General features: G+C 34.8%; 1 protein-coding gene and 1 non-coding gene across 2 annotated transcripts; both read left to right on the forward strand.

The window, feature by feature from the left end:
- The first annotated feature begins 7 nt into the window (after positions 1–7).
- Ndc80 (kinetochore protein Ndc80) lies at positions 8–27,012 on the forward strand. The gene is made up of 14 exons (XM_071588172.1): positions 8–407; positions 1,160–1,366; positions 3,327–3,697; positions 4,132–4,250; positions 6,888–6,987; positions 9,582–9,700; positions 9,786–9,918; positions 12,962–13,167; positions 17,024–17,254; positions 18,358–18,462; positions 18,545–18,654; positions 21,882–21,984; positions 24,674–24,763; positions 25,855–27,012. The coding sequence occupies exons 1-13, from the start codon at positions 319–321 to the stop codon at positions 24,749–24,751; spliced, it is 1,971 nt and encodes a 656-aa protein (XP_071444273.1). The 5' UTR covers positions 8–318; the 3' UTR covers positions 24,752–24,763; positions 25,855–27,012.
- Positions 19,880–19,952, forward strand: TRNAS-GGA (transfer RNA serine (anticodon GGA)). The gene has a single exon. It is a non-coding gene; the product is annotated as a tRNA-Ser (tRNA).

The raw sequence follows: 27,012 nt of genomic DNA on the forward strand, positions 1-27,012 counted from the left end.
AGATGTCAAGTAATAGACAATAACATTTAATAACACAAAAACAACCCCGTTTAAAGATAAGCTTCTCTTTGGGGTTGAATAATTACAAAAGGAAACATAAATGAAGAAGCGGTGTCGAACAACCGACCCCTTACCCTTTAGAAATCGTCTTTGCTTTGGTAATTCCGAAAGCTCCAATTGGCTAGGCAATCACTTCGAAACGAGCCAATCACGTATGTGCTCGCTTTCAAAATCGTCAACAGTCACAATCAACGATTTAGAAGTGTGAAATTGTTCTTGCGGTTAACTTCACGTAGTTTACTGCCAAATCAGATCACCATGGATCCCATTACAAAAATAAGAAAAAGATTTTCTCAGGGGAGACGATCTTCAGTGGATCCGATAAGATATCCAGCAGAAGATTACAGGTAAGTAGATTCCACTGTTAGTAAAAACGACTGAGATATTTGACATTTCTGAATTCTTTTTATGCGGGTTAATGTGATCGGATTGTTAATTTTTGGTATTTTATTGCCATTGTTTATAATAAATGTCGCTCATTGACTGCGCATCGTCCTCGATTACCAACAATTTGGTCAAGTACTGTCAACCGGATTGCGAAGCAATCTTTAGTTATTCGCGTGATCGTTTTATCAGCAATATCGTCAATGTTGCTAGATTGTAATTGAATATGTAATACTCATGTGTATTTGACGAAATAAAGTTTAAATGGGCTGCTCGGCATTGTTATGGCATACTATTACTATTGTGTGGTAATGTTAGTATACATTCGTGGAATGAAACTTCATCTACATAATACCCCGCAAGCCGCCGCAAGGGCGTGTGGCGGGGGATTTCATACTTACAGTTACATTCGCAGTTAAATCGTTGACAAAGCATCAGCCCTTAGGCGCTTTATTTATGTATCGATAGTAGGTAAGCCCTGTTTAATTACACCGAAAATGTTGGAAATAAAATGAATGCTCTGCTTGATTTTTCAAATGTTGTTAAACTGTCCGTTGAATAGCGTTTAGTGAGTTGAATTCTAAGTCATTGCGAAAAAAGATTAAAAGTCAAGGGAAAGTATGTTTTAAAATGTGCGATGGTACGCTCCTGGGATTAATTTCTGAAAGGCATTCAATGGATTTACTGTGTATTTAGGTGACGTTTTTCTTTTCAGCTTAATGGCTACAGAAGAGAAGAGACCGAGGAGTGGTATACCAAGAATTGTTACTCAAGTCAGTTCCAAAAGACGGTCTTCATCATTGGATCGTACCAGGAGTGTATCAAAGATGGGATATGATAATAACCTTGGAGCATGTTCCACTGCTGGACTGCTATTCACTCCGCAAAATCCAGTTACTCCACGTGTGAGCTTGTCTGCCAGGTATGTATCATGAAGTCGGTCCCAGGCTGTCAGAATGACACTATTCATAGTAGACCACGTGATTGGGTTAGTTGTTCACTCGTTAAAGATTTACCTCCCTACAAACCATTGAATGTGATCTATCAGTGCGAGTTTCCTTCAGTGGGTCCCCAGTCAGAATACTGGTCCTGAACCAGACCCAAAAGTGCAAAGGGGGTGTGAATGTCTCCTTAATATATTTTAATTTTGAAATACGTTCTTATGTATAACCATAACATCTTTGCCTATAATGGAAAAATTTCCACAAAGGTGTATCTTCTCATTGGGGAACAGGAAAAAGTCTCATTGGGCTAGGCTTGGGCTACAGGGAGGACAAGGAACACTTATCACACTGACTTTCACTAGATAATTGGTATTTTGCGAAAGGTATCACAGAAACTGCTGAACTGCACACGTGTCATGTGCAGTTTTTGTTGTCATGAGGATGTGAGTGGCATACAGTATAATTTTCTATGTTTCTGATTGTGTTTTAATGTAATTGGACACTATTATCTCATACTAGCATCAGCTTTATTCATGCATTGTACAAGTATGGCATGTAATTCCCTCTTTAAGAGCAGTGGCTAGAAATCTGGGTCCACTTTGAAATAGTCTCCCCTCTTTAACCATTTCATCATCTAGTTATGCTGTAGGGAAAACAGCCTCTCCACAAGCCTCATGAATCATTACATAGGCCTCGATTGATGATTTATTCAGGGAAAAGGAAAACTTCATTGCATTTCCACATTTTGCCATCAACATTACATTGGCGAACTGAATATTTCAACTTTCTATGACTGCTGCTGATGCAATGATGGATTCAAATCAATGAACTTTTTACTATGCAGTCATTATGCATTAAGCTAACAATATAGCATAAAATTTAATTTTTGCTCAATAAATAAAAGAGGATGACAGTGCAACAATTTTCAAAGTATAAATCATTTGCCTAGACTGGGATTCAAACCCAGATCCCTCAATATCAGGCCGAGCACTTTAGTCAGTTAAGCTACTGGGACATCCTCTTACACCATGAACCACCAACGCCAGTGATAAAGCATCAACTTGTTTATGAGTAAATGAGGTTTTTATTATTTCTGTGGTCAAATTGGCTGCAATGACTGCCTTTTCTAGCACATTATTGCATTGTTTTAATGTCCATATTTCTGGCAGTGAATTTTTAATTGGTAGCTGTCTTTTCTTAGAGGTTATACTATTTTTATGTTTGACTCGAAGAATAATGTTATCCATTCCTTTGGCCATTTTCATTGTTATTTCGTTAAACTGATTTACAGGACGGAAATGTGCATAACATTTTCTTTTTCCATGTATTAATACAAATTTTATTAATTTATCACAAGCCCTCACTTTTATAAGCACTTTATTATAATAGCAGCCCTTGATTAATATGTTGAAGCATACTTCCTAATAAGTTTGAGATGGATAAAAAGTTCTCAGGTTTCCCAATGTGTCATAGCATTGGTCGTCACCAATTTTTTGGCGGAGAGTCAGTTGTTGTCTTCAGGGTGAAGTAAAATTCTGAAGCTGATGGCAGACTTGTCCATTGAAACAGCCATGCTGACCAGCACTAAGATTCTGTGGAAAGTTCAGGAACTACTCGTCTTGTGTATTTTCTGGGAAAAACTGTGATTCTCTTAATATCATATTTTGAAAAAAATGTGGAGGATTAGAATTTTCAGGTGATTAGAAATTATATACAATCGCTGGAAAAAGGATGAAAGAAGGCATGTAATTAGTGTGCTGTGCATTTTAAGAAATGTGATTGATGCACTGGTAGGCATATTTAATTAATGAGAGTATTTCATGGCATAAGAATATGTATTTGGGTGAATTCCATGCTTGTTTTATAATGAATTTTGTGATGAGGATCCAAATTATATACTCTTGTGTGTCTGAATGAGGATTTGTCTCTCCAAAACAGGAAAGCCATTGAATGCATTTCCCAGTTGAGTGCCAAGTGCCAGGCTGCACGAAAGGAGCAACGTATCGCTTTGGACAAAAATGCGCAGATACGTCTTTCGCGGCATGTGGCAACATATTTGAATAAAACTGGTTTAGTTGGGGACCTCTTGGCTGGTGGGCATGGGAGAGCTCCCACTGGTCTCATCCAAAGCAGCGACCTGAAAAACATGAACAAGGGCTTATTCATCGCATTGTTCAATCTGTTGTTCAGGAAATGTGGATCAAGACGAAAAGTGGATTTTAATTCTTCAAATTATCATGACAGTTTACCAATGATAGCCAAAAAACTTGGTTATCCAGGGGTTATTTACAAGTCTCATCTTCTTACACGTAAGATTTCTAGATGTTCAGAATTTATTTTTGTATTGCAATGAAATTTCAGCTTTATAATATACTAAAATTTGAGTCATTGAATAAGAACGATTTACTATATTTAAAAATATTTGTTTTTTCTGAGATTCAGGCCTGATTCTCCAAGAATGTTGTATTAATTTACACTTTTATTGAATTTCCCCATAAAATAATGATGTGGCATTCCTCCATTGTAATTGATAACTCCCTATTTCTTTGCTGACCGCACATGAACTAATGCTCTTGCTAGGCCAGTTGTGTTGAAAGTTTTGTATAACAATATAATACTTTTGAGTAGATCTTAAATTGTTATCTCCTCCCTGCAAGTGCTCAACTTCAATTCACAATCATTTTCGGATGTCAATATTTTCAAATATGATGACAGCAAAAAATTTCTTTTCTTTTTCATGCAGCAAGTACTCCCCATTCATGGCCATATATAATTGCATTTTTGGGTTGGCTGGTAGATCTGGTTATATGGCTGGAACCATTTGAGGTGGCATTGGAGAGTATTCCGGACACTGATACAATGGTATGTCCTTTTGTGTGTCTTCCTGTAACACAGCAAAACTTATTTTGTGATCCTCCAACCTTAGTTTTATGACACTTTCCTGTTTTATTGTCTCTCATTTTGTTGTTTTCCAAAATGGTGATTATAATAAAATGAAAATTATCAATTCAGTTTGGGTTAGTAAATATTATTGAAAAAAAAAGTTTGATGCTAGATCAAGTCAATAAAATAGTCCTGTTATATGTTGAAGTTCAATTGACTACTTATTGCTACATCTATATTTGCTGATTAGACCATAAATATATATTAAAAAGAAATAGATTCGAAAACTAATGCAGCCAACATAGTATGCCTATGCATCAGTTAAATGAGGACTTTGTCATGAAGAAATCTTAGTCGTGTCTGGCCTAATTAATTTTGTGGGAAAATGTTGCAGGCACTAATTGAAATACCAAAAGTATATAAATACACAATTCATTGTTGTTTTACTTTCTAATATTTTTCTTTTAAACTTTTTTTTAATGTCTAATGAATGCAAAAGACATGAAAAGCTACAGAGAAATGGAGATATGAAGATAAATTTTAATTGAAAGCTATGATTTTTCACTAATAATTCATGTGCTGTGAGGCACTAAGTCAGCCTGCAGTTCAGCTTTTTGCTCATTGATGAAGAAGCAAATTCAGCCCAATAATGTATTTAATATCTTATTAACATTTTTTTCATTTAAACAACCAGTTTTACAGTAAACCCAGGAAATATTCCTCTTGCACAAGAATACATAATTCTTGGCGTAAAAAATGAGCAGTTATATTTACAGAATTCTACCATTTTGTTGCCAAGGAATATGCCTGAGTAATTTATTAAACTCCACTACCTATATGATGTTAGTTTTTCAATCATTAAAACATTATTGAGGCTTCTTGTTCTGTACATTCCTCCCTAGTTTTTTTTTTTAATATTCCAAGGAACTTAGTTGATTGTTTAATCCTCAGCATAATTATGAATTTCTAAAATCGTCATTTACTATGATGCTCTACCCAGTAAGATACCATTCCTATGCATACACATATTTTTATTCATTGTTTACCATTGAAGTTGAGTTATGGACGAGGACTGATCATCACCATATGTCTTAGCTTTGTCTAGCTAGACCCAGCATGGTACCCCACAGAGCAATAAATTGCTCTTCAAATTCCACACATTCTATCTCCATTTCAATATGTTATGCAAATTCCATAAAGATACGCCGGAGACAACAAATTCTATCTCCCTTCATTTCATCCAATATTCCTATCCTTTTCCTTTCCCTACCTTGCTTACCTAGCATTCTTCACTCTATCACTGTCTTCAACATTCCATCCACGGTTAAAATGCTTCCACCAATTAATCCACCTTTCCTGCCTCCTTTGAATTTCTCCCAGCACTCCTTGCTCCTTCCCCACCATGCCTAGTACTTTCTTGTTTGTTTTCCTTTGCATCCATTTTATCTTTTCCATTCTTCTTCTCATCCCTAAGGCCTCACACACCAAAAGCTTAAGCAGCAGTTATCATCTTACTTCAAATACCATGTTTCTGCGCCATACAAAATCATGCTCCTATCAGTGTTCATTGAATCTTTTCTTGATATCCTTACTCAACATCTCAGTCATCAACTCCATCCTCCTCGTGAAGCTTATTTGCTTAATTCATTTCTTCCCTAAGATAGTTTACCTGTTCCGCCTCTTCTAGTTTATGAACGACTATTGTGATATTTAACTTAACCTTTCTCATTCTCTAAAACCTCATAAAATTGGATTTTTTTCCATTTATTCTCATTTCACACTGACCCTCCAATGGGCTCAGCAATGCTTGCCACCCCCGGCAAGCTAAAGCTTAATCATATGCTAGTCTAACTGTTTATGAATTACTCGGAGACTTTCCTTCATATCCCCAGTTCTTCATCTGCCTGTTTTATCATTTCCGCCATATGTTTGTTGAGAAGTACAGGTGATTATGCGCACCCATCTTACTCCTCTTTCTAACACAGCCCATCCAAATTCTCCATCCCCCATAGACATTTGAGCAGTCTGAGGCATGAGCAGTTTGTGTATGTCTACAATTAACTTCTTTTTCTGCTATATATTCATTAATTCTACCCAATTAACTCCAAGGAACACTTTATTGAAATCTATGAACTGTATAAATCTTGATTGTATTATATGCTCTCCTCTATTTTAGTGACCTCATTACTGCTATAGCATCATGCAAGTCCCTTCCTTTTCTGAATCCAAACTGATTTTCCCCTAAGTAGTCATTTGCCTTCCTCTCCATCCTCGTATTGATGATCCTCTGTACATTTTTCCCATTTCTCTTCTATTGTACTATCTCACTTTCCCCACTCATAATATTTTCTACTGCCTCTAGTTACTCATTTCTTTTTGTCCCAGTTAATACACCTACATGCTTCATACACTCACAGATAAAGAAATTAAGGTGCATATATTTCAATTTTAAAACTGTTCCATGCTCAAAAAAAATTATTAAGATAGATCAGAACTGTACAATAAAATTAACAGCTGTGTCATTCTCACAATTGCTTGAGAGCCAACAGAACAAACTTGAGTTCACATTAGTGCTGTTATTAATGTTAATTTGAAAATGAATATACAAATTTTCAGGCTGTTATGGAGTTTTACTTGAAGTCTTATGCGGCATATTTAAATGAAGAAACAGAAGAACCTCTCGAAGAACATGTTCAGGAATTCAAAACTCGTATATGTAAGTTGTATTTCATAAAACCTGAATTTATTTACTTTTTAATTCAAGATGTTACTATCCAAGTAATTGATGTCACTTGTTAATTTGTCTATCTCTGTCATGTAGAAGGCCATAAGTAACTGTGTGCCTTGCTATGCTAAGATCAGTCTGTAGGACTGTAAAAACATTCTTGTTTGAGTGTGTTTAGCTATATTCATTGGCTCAGATACCCTACTTATTTCATGCTCAAAAGAGTTGAAGCAAAACCACTGAAATAGAAGGGGCAAAAATCTGTCACAATCACTTTCATTTGTAACCATCGTGTCTTTTGGTCATTGTGGTGAATTGTAAAGTAAAGACTTGGCTTCATTGGTCTTTCCAAAATTTCGTTAAAGAAGGATATAATGGAAGGGGTCAGAGTTTAATCACTCTGTGTGGGCTTATCAGGCTTACATAACGGGTAAAAAGGGTCTGGTATAAATTGCTTATTATATACTAACTTCAAGTGCCTCTTAAGTGTATTTCTTCTCAAATGCTTTGTGATTTTACCAGGGACTTAATAGCTTAAGTTGGTTACTCAGTCAGGGAATTGGGAATAGTATGTTATTAATCAATCTTTTTGGAAATTCTAAACGAAATGGCCAAAGTGGTCATGGGGAAAATGAACCAAAAATTGGTTCATGTTCTTGCTGTGGAGAATTTGTCCTCCATACTTTGTATTAACGACATTCCTTGCTAGATATTCTTCAGGAACGTACATGCTATGGAGGGGGAGATGGAGCATGTTCTCTCCCCTTCGTTGCCTATAAGCCTCGTCCAGATGTCATTCTCATGGAATTCAATTGAATATTTTGTATGGCTTGTGGCTTAATAAGTATTGTGAGCATTTAATTAGGCATCCCCTAAGATACTGGGGACGAGGGGACTCAGCCTTCCCATCTGTAGGTAAATATGATGCAAGTTAAATGAGATGTTTATTCGGAGACAATGCTACAGGGCAGAGTCACGGTCACGTTATGAGTCATAGGAACACTCATTGTTTGGCTTTTTGTAGTCCTAAAAATTTTCTCGCAAAAGTATTTGCATATTTGCCTAACCTCATTGTTTAACATCCTAACTTAGCATCAACCATTCAAAAGTCACTCCTGTTATCAGAACACTATGGAAGGATTTGGAAAATTTATTTGTGTACACCAAAAAAGGCCATTACTGTGATGAAATAGTAAGACATTTATTTGAACTGACTTTATTTGGTGAACATTCACAGCTTTTAGTTAAGCTTATAGTGTATTTTTCAAATATTCTCAAATTCACAATGCTCTGTTGCTCCAACAAAGATAGTAATTTGTAAACACCATGTGCCACCTTTATCAAAAATAGAAATATAAAAATGATGAGAGATTTCACGCCTTCTTGCAAATGCTGTTAATAAAGCCCTCTCAGGATTTCCACCAGGTGCTGTGCTAAATGACCGGTGTTTCAATGGCTGACTCTGCCATCGAAATGCATGTGAATCTATGTTGAGTGATACGAGGATATCTTTCTAATCAGGAAGATAGTGCCTCCCTTTTTTTGCAATTTTCTCCTAAGATTGCTCTAGGCTAATTAGACATAAATTGATTAATGTAATTACATATCCCTTGTCTCTATGTTTGAAATGTTGACTTGTCTGTGATGTGACTAAACTCAAGTGATGAGGAATAAAGGGAATGAATACGAAATATTGCAGACCGCACATTCAAGTTCAATTCATAAAAATTACATTAAACATGGAGAATGGGATGGGGTGAGGCTGCTTCCAGCCCTGGATTAGCTGAATCAGGGTGTAGTTAGATGCGAGTTCATCATTTGGGGAGAAAAATGGTAGTGTTTTCAACTTGGACTAGTTTTTATTAAAGTTTAGCTTTAGGACTTAGGTTTATGACTAATGGGCTGGGTATGTAAGTGTTCAAGAGGAGTGAGCAGGAAGATGTATTTGAATGTTATGGCATGTGTGAATCTTTTTAATCTTTTGATTACTTCATTATAGTCTAATCCAATTTACGTAAGTAAAAGGGTTGATTGAAACGTATTAAGTAAGTAATGGTAAGTAACCAATGGGAATAATGGGCATGACTATTGTGAAGAATAAGGTGATTATTTAAATTTACCTACTGGTACTTGATCTTTTGTTTTGCAAGCACACAAAACCAAAGGCAGAGTTGCAATTTTATTTTTTCATGGATCTACTCACTAAGATTTTTCATTGCATCTTCTAAGCTCTAGTGAATGTAATTTTTCTATTTGTGTGTGAAATTGAAGTGAGTTTGAGAAAAAAATTATTTTTTCAAAATTTCCATATAACTGTGATTCACAAAGTAGGGCCTGAAATCAACATTTTAAAGTGATAAACAAGATTTGAATTTGTCAAAATACAATCAAACCCCCTACTGATATTGTGTTTGTATCTAGTTGATAAATATACTTCCCCATTTTCTCTCATAGTGTATTGATTTGATATCATTACTACTAATGTAGTGGTAAATATTATGTTGTTACCATGTTCACTGGCATAACAAGTCTGTATTGAAAATACTGATTTTAAAAATTTTTATTTCTAATCCATTTTTCTTCAGATGTCACCCGGAACACTGAACCTGAACTAATAGAAGATTTGACGAGGAGGAGAGACCAACTCAAGGCTATTTTGGATGCTGATCAAGGAAGCTTTAACCATTTGAAGGAACAAGCAGAAGTATTATTTAATTCTATCGCCCTTAAATGGTCATTTCTATTCTCAATAGCATAAGAGTCAAAGTTTCTCTATCCTTTACTTACAGAAAGACAATGCCGAAATTCAGGAGCTAATTTCAGAAATTGAAAGCCTTGGAACATATAATAGCAGTCGGAGAAGTGAAACAGAAAGGATTACAAGTGAAATAAACGAAGAAGTAAAAAGGAGGGAAATATTGGGTAAGAAACCTTTTGCGTCATAACTTTTAGAGCTTTATTTGCTAAAAATATAGTAAAATACACCTTTATTTTAGAGATTCTTGAAGATTCGAAATAAGGACACGCGAATCAAACATTCTCCTTCAAATCACATTGAGCATACCTAGGTATGCCCTCACAAGTGAATGTTTAGTTATTAGACAAGGTTATCATAAGCACACTTTATTTTCTTATTCCTTTAAATAATAGCCCCAATTACCTCAACTGACCTGTAAAAAAAAAAGCTAGAAAATTTGGTTCAAAGCTGAAAATTAAGCAATAAAAATTCATAAGTAGAAAAAAATTCAACCAGTGAAAAGAACATTAAAAAATGAAGCTCCAGATTTAATTGAAGTCATCGTTGTACTTAAAACTATACTCATTGATGAATACAGTACATAAAATATTTGGAAATTTTTTAAAAGCCACTCTTTGGATATCACTCACTCAAAGTACACATTTGAACAGTAAATCTGTGAATTCTAAAAAATATAAATTTACTCTTAAATTTGTTAACTCCCTACAATAAATCTACTGTGGCTTGGCTAACAACTAAATCAAGTTCTGCTTTAGCCCAGAGGGGAAATGTTTTGCTGTCTTTATTCCAATTAAGTAATGAAACACCATCACTATCTAGTAATTGCTGATCAGAATACTCTTGGGCTTGCTGAATTCTTTCTGCAGATGATGATACTCACAGAAAATAGTGTTATGTTGTTTCCCTGAAATGGTGTGCCTATACTCGTAGTAAATGGCAAGCTTCGGGATTTATGGCAAGATTTGAAGTGGTGGGAGAAGAGAGAAGGTTGAAGGAAGACTTTCGAAGGTAGAACCAGTGAATGTAGGAGTTACTGAGAGCCAATGGAATGCTTAGAGGATAGAATGTTGGGTGGGTGAGGTGAAGTGAGTAAAAGAATGCACATTTTGGATGAAATCAAGGCAGGCAGAAAGTGCATAGAGCTAAGAACATGATATTGTACTACATGAGTGTGGACAATATTGGAAGAAATAGTGACCAGAAGGAAAAATAAATCAAGAAACTCGAGACATGGTGGGGGATGTGCCAGTAAGAGGTTCCAAGAAGGCACAATGAGTGGATTCAGGGGATTCTATATGCCTCAGATTGTAATTACTTGAATTTGAACATTTTGAATTTTACATATTTGGATAACCTTATGACAAAAATATTGGAAAATGATCACATTTACATACCTTCTTTAAAAAGTAACAATGAGTTTTAAAGCAATTAGTTCTAATGCATATCAAAGTATAAATGTGTATATGTAATACTCAAACATTCATAGAAGATTGTTGGCATCATTGGGAAGAAATCATATCCTATTAAGCATGGGCGATCTTTGAATTGAACATATTTTACATTTTAAATTTCGAATCAAGTTATTCAATTGATTGTTCGATCGAATCGCAAAGCCTTGCAGGTCCCTAATTTGCATTGTCCTCATTAATGAAATTGGCCATTGTAGGTCAACATGGGGAAAGGTTTTGGTGGCTTCCAAGGTTATCTATGGCTGAACACAAAAATGCTGCTAAGGTCTGCAATCCATGTGGAGAGAGAAAGCTTCATCCTAAATTGTAACTTTTATCTCTCTATGATCTTTAATGTGGTATAGCTTTGAAATGTTAGAATTTAAATATTTTTAAATAATTTAAAATAGCTAATTGATACTAAAATTTAGAAATACCGTGTCCACTGGAATATTACTCTCTCCCGAACGAATGATATTAAGTACAAACAGTATAAATTGTATCTCGCAGGATTTACCCTTTGAGAAACCATGCTGGTTTTCCATTAATAACTCTCTTGACTATCGTGGTGTCTCATCATCAAAAGAACAATTATATGTTCCATGACCTTGTATGATATGGTATGAGGGAAATACATTGGCGAGTGCAGTGGCAACCCTTAAATATTTTTTACGTGAGATTTATTGGACAGAAGTGGGACCCAAGTGTCATCATTTTTCAACATAGTCTACATAATGTTCAACACACTTCCTCCAGTGCACAGATTCCTCTGGAAAAAAATTATTGTGGTTGTGTGAGCACCCACTCATGCACCGCCTGATGTGCCTCTTCATTGGAACAATATTTCTTTCCTCCCATCACCTCTTTGATTGGCTTAAACATGTGGTAATTACTTGGGGTAAGGTCTGATGAGTATGACTGATGTAGAAGAATATCAAAGTGAAGATCAGTGATGGTTGCAACTATTACACAGGCAGTTTGAGGTCAAGCATTGTCATGTTGTAAAGTGATAATTGTAGTCAGATGTCTACGTTGCTTCGATCTGATTGTAGACCAAATATGATTTTTCAACCTGTTGGACAATGAGGCCCTGGTGATGGTGGTTCCACTAGGCATGTAGTGTTCCAAGATAATGCTTCGTTCATCCGAAAAGAGTGTCAGCATAACCTTCCCTGTAGTTAGCTACGCCAGGAACTTCTTGGGTTTTCGTGATTATGAATGGTACCTTTCCTTGATCGCTGTCATGGTAATGGACCCAGGTTTCGTCTCTTGTAACAAATCTTGTAGGGAAGCCATCACCTCTTGCATCAAAGTGCCGCAAAAGTTCTTTACAAATGTCAACCATCTTTCAATCCTGGAGTGAGATGCTGTGGAACCCACCTTGCAGACACTTTGTGGAACTTAAGCATATCATGAAAAATTTAATGTGCTCAACCATGACTAATGTACAGATTTGCAACTATTTCATCCACTGTCTCATGTCGATTGTCCATCACAATGGCTTCAGCTGCTGCAATGAGCCTCTGGTGTCACCATGCAGTGTGCCACCAAAGTCCATTGTCCATTGTCCTAGTGCCATTTCTGAACTTAAATATCAAATGAATGCTGAAACTTTTGCAATTGATGATATCATAACAGATAAAATGTCATATCATTACATTTTTGGTGGAATGGTAATATTATTATTTTTCAATGCATATCCACTGCTTCCAAAAATGTGAACCCTGAAGTAGTTGAATAATTTTCATGTTTCTTTCAGTTTCCAAGATTGAGGAACAAAAGAAAGAAAAAGAACTTTTGAAAGTAATTTGTTCCAAGCAAGATTTCACGAAACCTCAATGGGATCAAATGGTTGCAGAGAATAAAGAGACACAAGAAGGAAATCAAATGCTTGTTGAAATGTGTGAGCAGACAAAGAAGATAGTTGATAGTTTGGATGTGAAAATTTCAGCCATTCGTAATAAGGTATAGTATTCACTTGAACATGTATTCTAAGAGAGTGTTACAAATAATGTGTATTATAAAACTTGCTTTTGTTATCAAAAATATTTTTATTTGCTCATTTTTGGTTTAATAATCTGAAATGAGCAGAGAAACACTTGTTTAATGGCTAAGTGAGTGCTCACATCTTAGCAGATGGGTCTGGTATACATGTTGTGAATATGCATTTCCTTTTTAAAGGTTCACACCCAAATAGGTGTATCCCTAACATCTTCATTCACATAATTTTTCCCCTTGAGTAGTTTTTATCTTACAACAGATATAAAATATTTTGTGAATATCTTCTGATATAAAACCTAATTAACAATAAAAAATGGAAAAATTACTCTTGCATAAGTTTGAATTCTCAGATTCAGGCCCATCAGTTGTTGAAGTGTGCATCATATTGCTGTTATAATAGTAAATTTCTTAAGTCCCTCCCCAACTGTACTCATTACATCAATCATAATTGTGACATTCTTTGTTGCCAGCTGTCATTGGGTATATTTTTTTTGCTTTATTTCCATTCGTTCTCTTGCCTTCTTTTTTTCTCCTTGCCATGCCCTCCTCCCATCACCTCATCCCTGGTGCCTCTTTACTATTTTCTTAGCGTTACCTTTTACACCAATCATAATGGTTGTGAAAGTATAATTTTGAAGTAAAAATATCGATGTGTAGTTTGCTTAGAAAATGATTGATATGTAATTGGTTTAGGTTTGGACACTTATTTTTATCATCAAGGGGGATACCTACATAAAATGACTGTTGGTGGTAAAATCCATGTCTGTTAATAACTAGTATATTTATGCTATGTAAATAATTGGCACACTCTACAATGCCATGTGTTAGAATTTACCTTTTTAAGATCAAAGCTTAATCTAAATAGTCTCGAGAGTTCTATGATCTGTGTTTATCCACTAATTGGGTGATGGTTATGCTACTTTCCAATGCATTGGGAAGGTTGTAAGATGTTAGCATTGCAGCATGACAAAATTAGTATCATAAGTTGAAATTTAGCATTTTTGCAGTGTTCTTCTTTATTTGAGGATTTTTCATGGATAGTAAAAAAAATCACAATGAAATCATAGGAATTTAAACATTAAAAAATTTTAATGTGTGGGGAAACAATTACACATTCCCTAGGAACCTATTTTTGCTAAAAAAATAAAATTCCGTTATTTTCATATATTTTTAAACAAACTCAATTTCATTTAAGTACAACATTTTGCATGTTTCAATAGTGTATTCAAATAGTCCTCATAGGTTATCATAAAGCCAACCATCAAAGTATAATTGAAAAAAAACTTCTAATAGTCATCATTACTCACAGACTACCATAAGCATGAGGGTTTGCCACACACCTGGAAAAGCTGGAAAATTACGAAAATGCCCTGAAATTGATAAGTGTGTATGTAAAACATGTTTCTGCCTATTCACTGGTGAAGTAGCTGTGATTGCAGTGTTTTCACAGCTGTGCTTTCCTCTCATACTATGTCCTATTCTATGTATTAATACCAACCAGCAATGGTCGTAGACTTATTTGGGCTTGATATATGCCCACTTACCAAGTTTGTTGTCATACAAATATTTCTTATTACACAAAGAATCTTTTCTCATATTAAAAGGTGTGTTGTGGTTGTTTTTATGAGTATTGATTTACAGTAGAATCTACACAATACTATTTATTTATGCGCTAGACTATATTTTTATAAATGGTAAGGTTTCCATCTTGGTGTGACAAGCTTATATATGTTATAAATTGCAGGAAGAATAACCTAGAAAAATTGTATATTTTGGTCTGCAAAACCTAGAAATGTGTGGAAAATTTCTTTTTGAATTCTTGTGGCCACTGTGATATATATGTATTATGCATACACAGCATGTGTCAGGGATGAAAATACTTGTTTAAGGACAATGCAAATTACATTTTAATTTAATTAAAGATATTATTAAGACCAAGAAATACATATTGTATTTCCTGGCAAACATACTTCTACCACTGGTGTTACATTTAATAGCCAATGGCACAACTTTCTCATCTGGTCAGTAATATCGCAGAGGTGGACTAAAGATATTCGCTGTTTTTTTTTCCCTGTGGATATTTCTTTTAAATCACTAGGAAACATTCTTTCACTCTTATGAAATGGTGGGAATATCCTGGGAATGGGTCCCATTTATTACAGAATTACATTAATAGTCACCATAGGAACTTTTCATTATATTATGTAATACAGGGAATGGAAGGAGGGAAAACGAAAATAGAATTTCAGATTATCAGTTACCTTTGATAATGGCACATTTAGCAGAAACTGGTGTTTTATTTGAAGTATGGAAATTTAACAAGTGTTATTTAGCAGTTTATCATAATGAAAAACTGGCTAGATTCATGTTTTTAAAATAACTTCACTTGTTAAGAATTAAAGCATCTCAGCACATTGGGTTGTACATTTTGGAGTGTGATTTACTTCTCAAGGCATGCTTAGGAGCATTCCTTGAGAAGTCTCCACGACATCATGCAGACTACCTCCCAGTTCCATATCACATTTAACGTCTTTGGCTAATTTTAAATATTTTTTTTTCCTTTCTGTGGAGCAGTTTCATAATTATTATTCAGGTAATGCATCTGTTCAGTTACTGCAATAAAAAATCTTAAGAAACTAACCCAGTTGATATATTTCCTTTGTTCATAAATGGGTTTTCACTGGCTCTTGCTACATTAGTTACTTCTTTGGTTCCTCATAATTTCTACCTGCATTAGTACCATCCAAAAGTTTTCACTTTCTCTTCATCAGCACTCTTTCACTCAGCCTTCAGAATTCCGATACCTTTCAGAACCTCATCTATCCACTTTCTGCCTTTTTAGTGTTTGCATTCATCATATTAAACACTGTTGTTTTCCCTACTCTCTATATCTTTTGTTGTCTCTATTCTTCAATATGCACATCTCAAAATGCCTCTTTATCCTTGTTCATCCCCTTATTGTAAAGCCCAGGTTTAGGATTCGAATAGGGCAATGCTTCATATTAACAGTTTTGGCTAGAGCAATTATAATGAATCATCATTGCATTGAGTTATCACCATGCTCTTTGAGCATTTGGTGTGTGGACTATCTGTAGTCATCTTAGGATTGAAGTACTAAATATAGTGCCAGATACTTCCGTCATATATTTTTTATAGCAGCCATGATGCATGTTGGTCAATCAAAATGCTAATACTAACCTGATTAATGTACAATGGCGGTAACCAAATGCATGCATCAACATCTTGTGTCTTTGATATCCTGAAGGTATTTGTACTGATATAAATATCTTGTATTCTATTGTTTAAATATGAATACAAAACTTAATTTCCTTCATAAAAATTCAGATTTCCGTGATTACAACACAAGATCATACATTTTAACAGCCATGGAACATCAAGAAGCTCAATAGCATCTCACACCAATGATTCAAACTCTTCAACAAACTATGTACCACCTGCAAATAAATGCTTGGAACACAGGAAATCCAAACTGTGTAAATGATATTCTACTAAAAAACTTATTCTATAATATTAGTGAATACATGGAATATAATATTTAATAACTTTGTTTATGTCTTCAAATCAGTATTATTATTCAGTATTTTTTCATTTACACTTTAATAATGCTATTTTCTATAGTTTTCCTTCTGATGACTCCATGCAAATTTATTTGGCTATGGACAATTAAAAATTACCACTAATATAAGTCAATTGTAATGCAGTGAAGAAAATTCTGTACTAGTTTAAATTTATTCATTGCTTTAGAAGATTGTGTGTCCCAAATGGTATTGAATTCATTTTGACATGTTTTTCATTTCAGCTTCACAAGGTATGGTTTGAAATAACAGAGGCAAGCATGTCCATACAAGCAGATTCTCCTCAAGTAACTCATTTGCTAAAGCTTGTTCAGAACTTCAGTCATTTAGCTCCTGATGCACAAGTGTGTTTTGAAGAAATTCTTACCACTTTGGAGCATGCATTAACGGAAATAACATCAAAAGTTATGCAGGATCAAGCTAAGGCCAAAACTCTACAGGATAAAATTCATGGGGTATGTCTTTTATTTCAACATACTGAACATAACATTTATTTTGCCATTGATTGAGGTAATTGCTATTCATTTTTGGAAAATATTTGAAAGACTTGTTTGGATACATGTAATTTGCTGTTTAAATTTTAATGTTTAAATTCTATGATTAACTATCTATAAGCAAGTAAAAAGGGTTTTATAGTTAAGAACTTAGCCACCATAGAGAGATTTATAGGATGTTCATTTATAAACCACTTCTCTGATGTAGAATAAGTTAATAATGGTCCAGGTAGCACTCAGGTAAGCAAGTAGTTAATCCTCTAGTTGACATATCTAATCTTTTTATGCTTATGGATTGCTATTCCTTCAATTGTCAAATCAACACAATTTAAAAACTAATGTGTAGTGGTGACTTGAAATATCCTGGCAGTTACGAATTTTACATAAATTTGTCTGGAATAAAAATTTTGAATGTTGTATTTTCTGCAAAATTGTTGTCCACTTCGAGGGAAATGTAAATATTATTATTATTATTATAAATACACATGTGCTAATAGACACTGTCAGGTGGCACACAAGTCCCAAACAATTGCAAAATATAATACATAAAACCAGACAAACACAGATCTCTTTAACAAAACAAGTGAAACCTCATACTACTACTGCTACTATTACATGCAAGCGAAACAAATCACAACAGTTCATAAATATTTAAACCTTTAATTTACAATACAATGCAGTTTCCAGCACTACTTTGTTGAAAAAAGCCATAACTAAAACAATACACTCTGTATTTCTACATTAAATATTTATTTAGATGACCTAAGGTATACAATTAATACCAGCCTGTATGTGTACCTATGCATTGAAACCTCGGTTCTCTAAATAAATATTTTGTGGAAATACAAAGTGTATTCTTTGAATCTTTAATTTGCAATTTTTAAACTTAGTATTATTATTACACGTTCGGAAATGTTCACCAAACAAATTTTAAAATATCTAAATGACATAGAAATTAAAATTACCATAGAATGTTAAACAAAAACTTTCATTACCATTGGAATTCTGGCCTATTTTTTTCTAATTGTACAATGCTTTCTCCTTTTTATCATTTGTGCATATAGGTAAGCATAGAGGCCAATTTGATTCGAAGAAATAAGGAGCAGCTAATGAGAGAAATGGAAAGTCTTCAAAGCGAGAGGCAATTGGCTGTTAGCAAGTTTAAAGAGGTAAGGGATAGTGAAAGACATTTATTTGGAGTGCCCTCCCATGAAAAATGAGCAAATGTGTAAATTTATTATTATAATGTAGGAAGAAGAGCAGTTGAGTAGAAAAGTTGACGGAGTGATGCTGCAGGTGAAGTGCATACTTGATGTCACGAATGGTGATAGTAATGTGGAATTGGAAAATGTAAAGAAAAGGCAAGTATTATCCCTCTTTCAAAATTTTGACTTTTATTCCATCCCAATTGAAATGTAAGTTTTTTCATAACATTTTTATGGTAAAATTCAAAAAGTTTTAACTCTGATTTATTAAAATTTGTCTCTGGCATAACTGAATGGAATTTGCATAACTATTGAAATGAAATTATTGACTTTGTAACTCCACAGACTTGATTTAAAAATACGACCCAGGTTTCGACGTTGAACGTCATCATCAGGTGTTCCTCATTGAAGCAAATTTGGTTTATATATACCTTCTGTTTGGGGGAGGTGTGTTGTTGGTCTGAGAGGAAGGGTGGGAGGGTTAAAAAGGTTAAAATGTAGCTTGTAGGAAAAGAGAATTATATCTTTCAGTGTCAATGGTTGACTTGGAAGAGTGGTAGGGCTAGTAGTGGGGAGTGGGAGGGATGCAAAATTTCTTTGGCAAGTTCATCCTTGTAACGGACACATTTAAAAATTTCCAATTACTTCAAAGCATCAAGCCTTTGACCTTTATTTTCAAAATGAAGAATTTTAGTCAAAAAATCACTTTTGTGGTTATTCTCGATGAGATGCTCCACAAAGAGGGATGTTATGTTCTTATTCTTCACACATATTTGGTGTTCTTTTATCCTTTCTTTAAGTTTTCGTCCTCTTTGTCCAATATACTTTGTGTTACATTCCGAGCACTTCAATTCATATACCACTCCTCTCGTTTTTTGGGGACTTTGTCTTAAGTGTGAGAAATCAGGTTCTTGATTCAGGGCATGAGCCACTGTAAAAGGCAAATTTAATTTTTTCTTTAGGTAAAATTTGGATTGCTTTTTGAGAAATATTCCCTAGATGGAGTATTTGTCACCATTTGGCAGTGGGATCTTTTAAATATTGTGGGTTGTAAATGGGTCTTAAGGCTGTTTTCTCAAGTTTCATCCAGTAAAGTTCATCGATTACATCTTCTGAATAGCCATTGTTTACTGCTAACGTTTAATTACATTAAGTTTTTTATTTATATTGATTTTTGACATAGGGATAGAGGTTAATCGGTGTATCATCGCATGAAATGCCGAAAGATTTTGGGTAAAGCAATGACTTGAAGAAGAATTAATTAATTGGTCTATGTACATCTCCTTCCAAAAAATGGAGTACTGTAACCAGTCTTTTTCTTTAAAAATTGATAGGTCGAGGAAATTCAGGGAACCTTTTTCCTGCAATTCAACAAGAGGACGCCTCGATAGCTTAACTGGCTAAAGCACTCGACTGGATATTGAGGGATCTGGGTTCGAATCCCAGTCAAGGCGAATGATTTTTACACTCTGAAATTGTTGCATTGAAATGCACATTAGCGGATGACTCCGTTAAAAGTTACTGTTGCGGTATCTCCCGCAGTTTCTTGGGAAAAACTTTTTTCCGCTTTTTCACACGTGAATTGTTCGTTAGAATTGATGGAATTTAAATGTGCTAGAAACTGATCAAGTTGCCTATTGGAACCTGTCCACACACAGAAGACATCATCTAAATATCTAAACCAATCTCTCTGACCAACCCCCCTCCCCCGATCAGAAGGTTTATGTACAAATTCTGCTTCTATGAGGAGCACCTGATGATGATGTTCAACGTCGAAACCTCGCTTGTTTTTAAATAAAGTGTATGGAATCACAAAGTCAATAATTTCTTTTCCTATTAATTACTGTGAATCAATAGGTGCATGCCCATTTTAATTATAGGTCATTTTTATTTTAATGAACATGTTCAATCCTATGGTACCAACTGCATTCACATTGGTTTTAATTGGTGGATATGACTGTAGTGGGTCAAAATTCCAATGGTAGATTCCATTCATTTTTTGAGGATGAGGGTAGAAAAAGAAACTTTGCACAGTTTGAAAACTTTGCACAGTGTAAAGTTTCTTGTTATACCTGCATCATGAAGGAATACCACAAAGTGAAGCCTGAAATTGTAATGTTAATCAAATTTTGAGTAGGTTATTTCCAACTGAAGATGAATTTCGCTCTCTGCGTTATTTTTAAGTCATTTTTACCTTGAACCAAGTGTTAAAAAAAAGGGATTGCATTTTCAGAGAGATAATAAGATATTTTCCTCTTTGTTATTTTCACTATCCCAAATGAAATGGATAATTTACGCCAAAATTTGTATTAAAACTTGGCTGAACGTTCAAAATTTTAACTTGCCTTGTGAATAAACTTTTCGCGAGTCATTTTGTGGAACATCGTTACTTAGCTGTAGTCAAATTCAGTTGTTCAAATATTGTGTGTGTGTAGTTCAAATAGTCTGCTATTTGTTTTTCACCCCGGGCTTTGAATACTAAGTAATTCTCAAAATAAATATCCTTTAAATTAATCAAAGTAAGTGGACAGTTGTGATGATCTTTCAATCTTCAAAACTCCGGTAGGTAACAGTGTGCTCACCTATTCTTGTTTTCATAGTGGAACACGTTTCTGTGGAATCAGGCTTCTTGAAGTGTCCTGACCTTCACAAGTCTCTTGACTTCTGAACAGAAAATACCACCACCATTTAGTAGTACCAGGAATTTCTTTTGCTATAACGCTTATCACCCAGAATAGGGTAGGATATCACATTATGATGCCTTATATCGCAGTTTTAGGTCATCCCGAATGCTCATCATCAGCCAAGCTGTTAATTTTGAATTCAGCTGCCCAAATCTGTTCTCAGATGAAATCTTCATGGTTGTAAATGATGCTGCTGGGTCCCCGTTTACAGTGTCCAACTCATCTTTTATTTGGATAAGAGTATTATCTTTCAAAAACAAATAGTTCATGACAGCTCATAACTCAATTTTTCCTTTTTTTCACAAAAACCCTCACATTGGCTCACTCAAGTGACTGTAGAATAACTGTGTGTCCAAAATGATTGAGTGAATTATGGCGAGTACCTTTCTATGCATACACACATGCACCTATTCCCCTATTTTTTTGAAGGATACAGTCATCTTTATGTTGAGAAATTTCACATTTTAGTTGGAAAGTTTTCAGATAACCCAAATAAGTAATTATACACACACACACGTACATGGATACATACGTGTATGAGATCAATGGGTGTGGCTTTTCAGGTGCCTTATATCCATGTTTTAGCATTTGTATATTTGAAATAATAGAGCAACCTACTATCTGATCTTTTTATGGTAATCTCTATTTCTATTATGAACAAAATAAACTATTTTTATTGACCACATTATTCTTTCACAGGTACAAAGAAAAACTGGATGAGTTGGAAGTAACCAAAGAAGGTTATGCCAGTTGCCTTGGAGATATGCAAAAAATGGCTGAGTCATATCTTAAAATTGCATTGGTATGTAATTGTTTGAAGGATTATGTATTTGGCTTTTTAAACTCCATGTTCAAGAGTTTTTGATTTGTAGAGTTTTCACTGTCATTCCATTATATGGACTACAGTTTGGCTACTAACCTGCATGCTTCTTCAGATTCAGTGTTGGGTATGAAAAAAAGCCCTTTTTATCAGTGGGATTTTCCATGTTTTCAGACTGATGATCGGTTAGTTGGATTTTTTGTGGGGGTAGGTCTTCTCACGTTCCAGTGAGTGTAGCTGCCTTCTCTTATTATCATATTCTAGTATTATCTTAGTAGAGATTAATATGTCATGTCAACCCAACAGAAAATTTCATGGCAACCACTTGTAATGTTTTTTTATGCATGCAAGACCATTTGTACGGCTGCGACATATTATTAATCTAATCATAGTCATTTATGGGATTTTCAAAAACCTTTATAAAACCAAACTAATATGGTACAATGAGTGCTTAACATATATATTTTTACATGTCTTTTATCCCTTTTCTGTAATATTTTATATGCATTTTACAATATTTGCATGGTAATAATTATTTTAAGCTCATTAATGTTCTCTGCTTTCTATCTGGAACATACATATCTGGAGGGGAAGCTGAGGGTGATAGTATAGGGGCCACACAGTCTGTGTTATTTGCCCTCTTAGTTGCATGTTGATTACTGTTCATTACAATGCAACAATTTCAAAGTGTAAAAATCGATGTCTGCCTGAGTGCTTTAGCCGACTAAACTACTGGGGCCTCGATAGCTTCACTGACGGAAGCACTCAGCTGGACATTAAGGGATCAGGATTCAAATCACAGTCAAGGCAAATTATTTTAACATTTTTAAGTTGTTGCATTGTAATGTGCATTAGGGGATGACTCTGTTTAAAGTTAGTGTCGTGGAATCTACCATAGTTCCTTTGAACTGCTCATTCATTACCTTAAAAAAGCTACAATCATTTATTTGCAAACATATTTGTTGCCCTTGACAGCTTACTTTACCTAATCCAGCAACAAATGGAATTATTAGTGGTACACGACCAGCACAGGGTATGTTTTGGTGGACCCTGTGACACTACTCGACTCATGATCCCTAACAAACATGACAGAGAACACCCATAGATCCCAGGATAAATATTACAATGGCTCATTTTTTTATCTCTGCACTCTTTCTACCTCCATTTACTCCGTTCAAAATACCTATTCTTTTCCTTCCTCTACCTCTGGTTCCCAGCATGTATTTTCCCATTTATTGCCATCTTCAGCATCACATTCTGTCATGGTATCTCTTGCAGCCACATGTCCTGCTTTCTTTGAATTTCTCCCAGTGACCTTTCCTCTTCCTCAAACATGCTTAGAACTTTGCTTATTTTCCTTAAAGACCACATTTTATTCCATGATTCTCATCTACATCATCTCAAAGGCCTCCACTCTACTCTTATCCTCTTGGCTCTATGCTCATTTTTCTGAACTATGCAATGATTTCAGAGTGCAAAAATCATTTGTCTTGAGCGGCACTCGAACCTGGATCCCTCAATGTCTGGCCAAGTGCTTTAGCCAGTTAAGCTACTAAGGGGTCCTCTTACACTCTGAGAGGGGAGTAAGAGGATGCCTCGGAAGCTTAACTGGCTAAAGCACTTGGCCGGACATCGAGGGATCCAGGTTCGAGTGCCGCTCAAGGCAAATTATTTTTGCACTCTGAAATTTGTGAATTGTAATGTAATGCACATTTAGCAGATGATTTTGTTAAATGTGACTGTTTCGGCATCTCTCACAGTAACTTGGAAGTTTTTGAACCCTCTCAAACTGCACTCCAAAATGAGGTTTTCACTAGTCATTTCTTTACACCTTTCCTTAAGGTGCTTGTCATCAACTCCAGCCCTTTTTTAATGCAACCACTATGCTGTCAACCCTCATAGAAAATACTTTCCAATCAGGTGAGCTTTTAAGTGTTCAAGTTTTCCTGTTCCCCAAATTTTATGTTGATCTTTGGCTTATTTTTCTTGAGAATTTCATTACCTTCATTGTCTAATGAGTATCGACCTGGCTAGTCGATCCTTTGTTCAAGTTTTGGTCAAGGAGACTTTCTGATTGGAATCCACTACCTGCAATGCATACCTTTTTTAGAATAGGAACTGACACTGATCTGACAAAGTCTTCCAGCAAAATTCCGCTCTCATAATTGCTACGAATTAGTTCATAAAAATTCTTCCTCCTACATTCTCCTAAACCTTTAAGTAGTTTCACAGGAATGTTGTCTACTTCCACAGCCTAATTTGATTTCAATTTTCTTAATGCCCTTTTATCTCTCCATCAAGTAAGCCTGGACCCAAGCTGTCCTCATCTATGTCATATTCTCTTTCTAAGCCTAACCTTTACTCCTAAATTTGGTTCTAGTAACCATAAAGTCACAGATTTATAAATGAGATTGTCCAATGGCCTCAATTGGGATATGAACCTAGGATCCTTCAGTAGCTGGTCGCACTACCCAATAGTTTAAAATTGCCGAGAAAATTGGCAGCATACATTTTACATTTGTTTAATTAATTCAATGGAATATTTTGAATGAAGTTAAATTGAGTGCTTGATGAAATTTATTGTGACAATTTTATAAATAGTGGAAAATTCATAAGTAGTTTTCCATCCACAAAACATTAAAAATCATAATTATCCTTTTATCATTTGCAGGAAAAGTTGGCTAAATTCCAAGATGATGTGGGCAGACTATCAATGGAAGTTTATAGGTTCACAGAGGATGTGAAATAAATTCATTTTAAGGTAAGTAAATAAGTTATTTTTTTATCATTATGGCTTTTGGTGTTTGTTCATGCTGAGGAAACTTTCTATCCTTGCCCCGCAAAATGTTTTGTGGTTTTCACAAACATACTTATGATCCATATTCAGAAGTGACATTGCCACAGAGTCTGTCTCAGGCAGACCTACCTTTTCTTTCATGACAATATTAAATGTTACAGCAAAATATGTATGTCCTTACAAAATAAATGAGGAAAATTTGATTGGAATATGATGGCCATCACGCTATTTAAGTACTTTTGAAAAAAAGCATATGACCTCCACATAAATGTTCACCCATGTTTTAGAAACAATATTCCAAATGACAGTACTAGTGTGAAATATTCACAATTATGCATCGTTAAAATAACTTGGAAATGCTATGACCATCATTCTAATGGTAGAATCCACTGATTGTACTAAAATGCAGAAAATTCTTGACGTAAAAATAATTTGCCTTGAGTGGGATTCAAACCTGGCTCCGTTGATGTCTGCAGTGTAATGGAACACCTCAGTAGCTCAACTGTCTAAAGCACTCAGCCAGGCACCAAGGGATCCAGGTTCCCACAGTTCTGTGAATTTGTCAAAGTTAAACATCTGTTTGTTAAAATATTCACTCGAAAATCGTGACTAATACAACATGGATGACTAAGATTACTTGACATTTAATTTCCATAATTCAGCACAACCTCTTTTTTCCTTAAAATCCTTAGAAATTCACAGTGTATGCGGATAGCTTAATAGCTCAACCAGCTAAAGGACTTGTCCAGGCATCTAGGAATTCAGTTTTGAATTCCTGTCAAGGAAAATGATTTTCACCCTGTAATTTCTGCATTTTGTAGAATTCAATTTTTATTGCATGAACAGGTGTACCACTAATCAGAATCAAAACATTGTTGTGAAGACACTCTTGGGGAAATATGCAAGCCCTGAGGCAGATTGAAAATTAATTTTTGTCTCACATTATTGCTTAAGTTAGATACCGCATTGTCATTAGAACATTGCATGCTTTCTTCAATAACCGTGACTTGTTTGTAGAGAATAATTTTTGAAATGTATTTTTTATATCCCTTCAGGACCTTGAATCTCAACAAGTCTGTTTTGGACATCTTGATAAATGTCTGAACAAAAGAAAGGTTAAATCTTTTATCTATGCTGCAAGTAAGCCAAAAGTTGAAGAAAAGCCAGTTAAATAGAAGAAGAGGCAACTACTCATCTGAAGCAACTTGCTGCCCTGGCTGTGTCTGTATTATATGTCTTCTGTATCATTTTATCCATTTTTCATTTCATCTTTATCATTTTATCCATTGTGTTAATTAAAAATATTATAACAGAGTTAAATGAAAAACTTGGCAATTTATTCCATATTCAACCATTTGCTTTGAATGCTCTTTTAATTTGTGAAAATAATTGTATGCATTACAAAAGCATTTCAAGAGAAATATGTAATGTATTTTCTCTGTGCAATCAGAAAGCCGGAGCAATTTTTGTTATTATATTTAAGCATACATATATAATTTTATTTCATTGGCTACATTTAATACTCACTTGCTTAGCATTATCAACAATCTTTGTACTGCAAAGTTTAGGCCTCATTCCTCAAGATATCAAACCAATTTACTAGTTCTTGTGCATTAACCCAGAAATATCTTATGGTGAGAAATTTGATGGAACACTTAAGTGTCTGGTGGTGAAATGTTTGGGTAATTTTCTAAAATGTCATCAAGGATTAGTCAGTTGACTAGTTGATTCAAGGCATGGACTCCAGGTCGCCAATCAGGTAATGGCAACCTGAAGAGGCAATTGTCTCGACTGACATGTGTGATGATGCTTTCAAAAAGTTCCAAATTTTAGTAAATTATGCATGTTTAAGCAACAGTAGTAGTATATTTTAAATCATGCATTTAATAATAATAAGCTGTACATAGAAACCATTGAAAATATACTTCCAGAATCCAGTTAAGAATATGATATTTTTATAAGGAAGTCAATTATTTTCTAATTATTTTCCAGTGGGAAGGTCATACAGATTCTTGCCATAAAATTATGACCAAAAAGCCCATCTTGAATGTTGCATAGAAAACTTTTACTGTCAGTAGCTTTAAATGTGAATGGTGCAGAATTAACCAGCCCTTGACAAAAATGACCTGGAGCAGAATCACTTTCAATGAAATTTGCCGTACAAAGTAGGCAAATAAAACTCATTATTGTGGGATAATTTCCATGAAACAGGT

The sequence above is a fragment of the Hetaerina americana genome, unplaced genomic scaffold (genome assembly GCF_022747635.1).
Source record: "Hetaerina americana unplaced genomic scaffold, ioHetAmer1.1.p SCAF_3, whole genome shotgun sequence".
In the NCBI taxonomy this organism is placed as follows: Eukaryota; Metazoa; Arthropoda; class Insecta; order Odonata; family Calopterygidae; genus Hetaerina; species Hetaerina americana.

Bases quoted from the DNA above. Each gene is read 5' to 3' on its own strand.
- Ndc80 (XM_071588172.1), top strand. From the start codon at position 319: ATGGATCCCATTACAAAAATAAGAAAAAGATTTTCTCAGGGGAGACGA. The intron at 408-1,159 runs GTAAGTAGATTC...TTTTCTTTTCAG, and splicing joins TATCCAGCAGAAGATTACAG to CTTAATGGCTACAGAAGAGA. The intron at 4,251-6,887 runs GTATGTCCTTTT...ACAAATTTTCAG, and splicing joins TTCCGGACACTGATACAATG to GCTGTTATGGAGTTTTACTT.